Source organism: Eublepharis macularius, chromosome 12 (assembly GCF_028583425.1).
Source record: "Eublepharis macularius isolate TG4126 chromosome 12, MPM_Emac_v1.0, whole genome shotgun sequence".
Classification (NCBI taxonomy): Eukaryota; Metazoa; Chordata; class Lepidosauria; order Squamata; family Eublepharidae; genus Eublepharis; species Eublepharis macularius.
Window position 1 is genome coordinate 66,734,330 of NC_072801.1, and position 6,000 is coordinate 66,740,329.

The 6,000-nt window shown below is 42.8% G+C and overlaps 1 protein-coding gene across 1 annotated transcript; it reads left to right on the plus strand.

Annotated features, from left to right (window-relative positions):
• The first annotated feature begins 5,529 nt into the window (after positions 1–5,529).
• LOC129339573 (ribonuclease-like) lies at positions 5,530–6,000 on the plus strand. Its single transcript, XM_054994154.1, has one exon. It carries the CDS (start codon positions 5,530–5,532, stop codon positions 5,998–6,000), a length of 471 nt encoding a protein of 156 aa, XP_054850129.1.

Sequence of the window (6,000 nt, forward strand, 5' to 3'; positions counted from 1 at the left end):
AGAAGTGGTGGGAAGAAGTATTACTGTGAGTCTTAAGAAAACTTGTTGAATTTTAATGAGTTTGCAGTCAGGCTTTAGCTCCTGAGTTTGCCTGAATCTTTGCAAATATTTTGGCCAAAGGGAACATTCTGTCCTCCTGGTGGGATGATCAGATCCCTGGGATTTCTGAACAGGGTCAAAATCTGGCTTGTCTGCTTTGCATTGACCCATGTCCCCAGGTGATCATTATTTGAACACACAATCACCATTGCTAAATGAATAAGATTTGCCAATATATATACTGGAACAAGTTGACGTTTACACCTGGCGATCAGGTAGCTGATAATAAGATCTGTAAAAATGGGGATCTAAGCACCATCTTGCAGTCTGGCTGTTGGAAAACTCTGTGTGGTAGGGCAGTTAAGGGGCTGGTCTTAGCTTTGGAAGGTTCGAATGCATTTATTTATTTATGTCTTTACTTCATTTATAGTCTGCCTTTCTCCCCAACGGGAGACCAAAACAACTTACATCTTTCTCCTCGCCTCCATTTTATGCTCAAAACAACCCTGTGAAGTAGGTTAGGCTGAGAGTATTCAACTAGTCCAAGGTCACCCAATGAGCTTCCATGGTAGAGTGGTGATTTGAACCTGGGTCTCCCAGATCCTAGTTTGACATTCTAACCACTGCACCAAACTGTGGCCGTTTTCACACGGCTTGCCAGCCACGGAATATCGCACTGAGCTCCCGGAACGACAGTGTCTTCCTGGTGCAAGAGAACTACTGTTCTCGCGTGAAATTGCGCCAGGAAGATGCTGTCATTCCGGGAGCTCAGCGCAATGTTCTGTAGCCAGTAAGCCATGTGAAAACGGCCTGTATCCCCACTCTGTCATATGAAGTGAGCTTGGTTAGGAAATCTCTGTCTGACCTACTTCACAGGATTGTTGTGAGAAAAAAATGGAGAAAGGGTAGGGCTTTAAAAACAGATAAAACTGTTGACCATTTGCAGGGGGATTGCTCCAAAAAACCAACTGAAATGGGTCGTCGGACCCAGTTTCTATACCTCCATCAATGTGACTGCTTCTCTTTCTGAAAAGGATCTAATGTTCCTAATGCGTCCCCTGCTTATCTAAAGATATCAACAAGGATTTCTCTCTTTCCCCTCCCCTTCCCTATTAGTTTATGCTTTTATCATGGAGCCTCTGACCATAGTTCTCAAAAACAATGAAAGCATTCAAGACATCTCAGTTGATTCTACAGGACATAAATTAAGCTTTTTTGCTGAGCAGTTCTAATCCTAAAATAGCCCTAACTGAGATCATAAAGTAGATGGAGACGTAGTAGATTGGCATCAGCATTCAACATTAATTGCAAAAAGCCCTTTATCTCCCTTTCTCCACACAGAGTTGAAGAACATGGCCCCATTTAGCTGGCCCAAAAAGTGTTGGAAATACCTGAGACATACAATCTCAGCTGCTTTATATAATCACGCTGACTGTTCTTATTCCAGTGCAGAAACTGACCTTTTCAGATGAAAATAGGGCTGCCAGCTCCAAGTTGGGAAATTCCTGGAGATCTTCAGGGTGAAACCTGGAAAAAGTGAGGTTTGGGGAGGAAAAGGACCTTGGCATGGCATAATTCCATAGAGGCCCCCCCACCCACCCAAAGTAGCCATTTTCTCCAGGTGAACTGATCTCTGTGGCCTGGAGACCAGTTGTAATTCTGAGAGATCTCCAGTCACTACCTGGAGGCTGGCAACCCTAGATGAAGGTAGCTAAATGGCCCAATAAGAGATAATATGCTGGAAAGATAGCACCCCATTAATTGCCTGTTTAGGGGACCCTCCTCAATTTTATTGATGGCAGTCAGTGAAAGTTTTTGTTTTTATTAATATTAACTTTCCTCTGTGGTGTACTGTAAATTTTGCAGTTTACTAAAAAAAAAAATCCTGATATTCGTGCCTCCCCCCCTCCCCCCGCCGCGTTTTTGGAGAATACCATCATTTGGCATTCCTCCTTCTCTTCAAGGTCTCGAAGAGAAATCTTTCTCTTCTGGGCAGCAGGACAGACAATTTCTCAAGTTGCAGTTTCTGAAACAAGTTTTTGAACTGTTGATAACATATTGTGGGACAATTTTGTTCTGTGTGTGTGTGTGTGTATCCTACCATATGTTTCCCCAGGCTTTTTTTCAGCTGGAACGTGGTGGAACGGAATTCTGGCACCTCTTGAAAATAGTCACATGCCCGGTGGCCCCACCCCCTAATCTCCAGACAGAGGGGAGTTTAGATCACCGGCGTGGAGGGCGATCTAAACTCCCCTCTGTCTGGAGATCAGGGGGCAGGGCCACCGGCCATGTGACCATTTTCACCAAGGGTGATTTAAACTTTAAAAAACTCCCCCCCCCCTTGTTCCAGCTGACCCAAAATGACATCATTGTGCGGTCCCGGAAGCATGCACACACTTTGTGCGTACACATGTGGTACCAGAGGCACCACTTCCTGCCAGGAGTTGCCCCCTGTGCCGGCAACCCACTGAATTCCACCACCTCTTTTCCCAGAAAAAAAGCCCTGCGTTTCCCCATGACCTTTCCTCCATTTTATGCTGTCAGGAACTCCGTAGGAGGGCTGCAAGTCATTGAGAACTCAGATTTGGATGCAGGTCGGTTGAAAAAAACTGACATTTGGAGAAACTGCTGGGGGGGAGGGTGTTGGTGGTGTTTTTTCCTAAAATGGAGGGAACTGTCTGAGGAAAGAGAAGAGAAGGCAGCTGAAGAGAGGGGAGAAAAGAAAAAGTTTTCCCTTGAAGAGTTTCCAAAGTTGTCTTAGCAAGGATAGCACTGTTGCTTTTTCTACCAGAAATCTCATTGTGGATTTCAGTAAACTCGTAATTTAATAAACAAATAAACATTCATAATTACCTGGTTCAGGATATGAATTTGTCCCCAGCTCAGAATGTTCAGGTGTATTATGAAATGAGCACCGTATGTCCTTCCCAAAGCTCTTCTCTAGCTCAGAATATAAATTAACGTTCTGCAAGATTCTACACGTAGAGAGAGAGAAACAGAGGGACAAAGTTTTTTACAGCACAATCCTACAAAGAGTTACTCCAGTCTAAACCCATTGAAATCAATGGATTTAGACTAGCGTAACTCTTTTTAGGATTTCACTTTTAATGTCTCTGTTACTCCCACTGCAATTTGCATTAAAGGCTGCCAAACTGCTTGAAGTCAAAAGTTAGTACATTGTAAGCGTATGCTCAGAAATTCTTTAAATGTTAAACCCTTCAATTTCGATGATACTCTCCTTGACTGCTTTGAGCTACCGTGCCCAGACTACCTGACAGAACAGCCTTTTGATTGATAAGTATCTTCTCTATCTGTTTGGGTCGTTTATCTAGATTGTTTCATGCAAACCTTTTATCTGGCATTTGTTCCCTCTTCAGAGTTTTGCCTGATTCCCAGATATGTTTGCAAGGGAGGGAGGTTGAAATTCCAAACTGCTTTCCCCCAGAACTGATGCTCAGAACAACAGTTTCCAGGAGGCAATATGATAAACCACCTCTATACAACACCATAAAACCACTGGCTCAAAGGTGCAGATAAATGTCACATCTCATATTTCCTCCATGTTGTGGTCCATTGACCCAGCAGTTTACAATTCTTATTTTCTTCATCATCATAGATATAAAAGTCCACCTAACAAAGGACCGCTATGTGCATCTGACAAAGTAGTCGAGCATGTTCTAGAATTTTAAAAGTTGTTGATTTTTACAAGACTCTAGGTTCCTGTATTTGTATAGAATTTGCCTTTTCAATGACTGCCATACACTAGCCCTGTTCACAAGTCACAGTGAACACATGTTCAATCCATATACAGTGTTCACTTGATTGTTTTTTAGTATGTATGCTGGGTAATTCTTGTGTTCATTCAGCATGTGTACAGCTCAATAACCAGATACTGGTTCAATGGTCTCAGTTACAAAGTAAAGACGTGTTGGCCTTTTCTCACAAACATGTACACACATTCACATTCATATGTTACAGTGAATGCACATCTGATTGCAAGAAAGAGCCAAGGCATATTTACTTTACAAATGAAATCTGGATAAATTTGGCTTTGGGTCACCTATTTGGCTGTCCGTGCATTCAATGTAATGTGAGAATTATTCAAATATACATACAAAGAATAAACAAATGTACTCTGTACATGGATTGTATGAACATCAACTGTAACTTGTGACTGTGGCTTGTAACATGTAAATAGGGCTTCTATATCCATGTTTCCATTCAGCTATCCTCTAAAACTCACTTTACATTGACTTAGCCTCTCTACACGAGATGTCTGACACGTAAAGAATATGTGTTGGGAGATGCAATGTTAGCCAGGAAGGATAGTTTAAAAAGAAAGAGCGAGCAGCAGGGCAAAGGCTTTCCTATGCACTGGAGCTGTGTGAAGGGGCTGTGAAATGCCAGAAGGGAAACTTCAGCCCACTATTACCTCTCCAGATCCAAGTCCGGCTCTGGAAGACAGCTGCAGCCCATTTCCACTCCTCGCTGCCCTCTGGTTGCGATCCCACACAGTTTTAGACTGGAGAGGAAAAATGGACAGAGCCTCAGGGAGGCGAAGATGAAATTTAACAAATGCTCTGAGGATCGATCTCCACCAGCTCTGTCTTTTTAAACTACCCTTCCTGGTTAACATTGCTTCTCTGCACTTGACAAACACAAACCAAGGCATTTCATGTAGAGAGACTCAGAATGAATTTCATTTGCCACTTTACTTACCGCTCACCCAGTCTGGAGAAATGTTCTTGGAGCGCTTTATGATCTGCCTTGATTCTCACCAGCCTGAATAATTTAGTGAAATAACCCCAGTGGAATAACCCCAGTGCTAATTCAGATCTTTGGTACCCCCTTTGGTTTTTGTCCTGTATTATTAGACCGGTCTGTTTCCCCATGAATCACCTCTGTCTATCTCCTTCATGTAGCTCGTATGAGACATCCAACCCAGATTAGACCTGTATGCAAGCTCTCGTGATCTCTGTACTTTTTTTAAAAATATATTTTATTGGTTTTCCATATAGATAGAAAGTAAGAAAAAAGAAAGAGCAAGAGAGAAAAGAAAGAAAAGGGAATACAAAAATTTCATTAGGCTTGCTTATATCAACATTCTAGTTCTCCAGATCTCATATTTTATCTTAACACAAAATTGACTGTGATTTCTGATATTTCATGCAGCTTTGCCTTACTACGTTTTAGTCTCTATATTTATCTTTAATCCATTTGTAGAAGGAAGTCCATGGGACAGCAAAATCTTCTTCCCTTTGTCCTTTCATTAATGAAGTTAATTTGTCCATTTCCACGGTGCCCATTATCTTCACTACTAATTCCTCTCGCTGAGGTATTATTTGACATTTCCAGTAAGACGCTAATAAAATTCTGGCCGCTGTTACTACATGAATTATGAAGCACTTCTGTTCTTTAATCATATCTGGCATACAGTTTAGCGAGAATGTCTCTGTACTTTCTTCATCTCCCTTTCTCCTCAAGGCAAATATGGCAGAAGACTCACCTGTGCTTCTGAGGGGACCCTTTCTCTCCTCGTCACTTCTGTTCTTGGTCCTTTTCCTGGTCTCCTCAGTGGACAACAACAAAGCCAGTTATCGGAGGTTCCTGAGGCGACACATTGACCCCAGGCGGGTGTTGATCAACCCCAGTTACTACTGTCAGCATATAATGAGGGCACGAGGCCTGACTAGTCCTACCTGTATGGGAAAAAACATCTTCATCCACGCCAGGTACCGTCGTATCAAAATTATCTGTGGCGAAGGAGGGAGACCTTTCAACAACAGCGCCAGTTCCGACAGTATTTACAGCTACACCATCACTACTTGTCATTCCACGGGTGGGTCTCCCCCAAACCACTGCAAATACAGAGGCAGAAGTGAGCGCCGGAGAATTCGCGTGGCCTGTTTCAAAGGGGTCCCGGTGGATCTCATAAGAATCCTTCACAGTGCCTCACCCTGA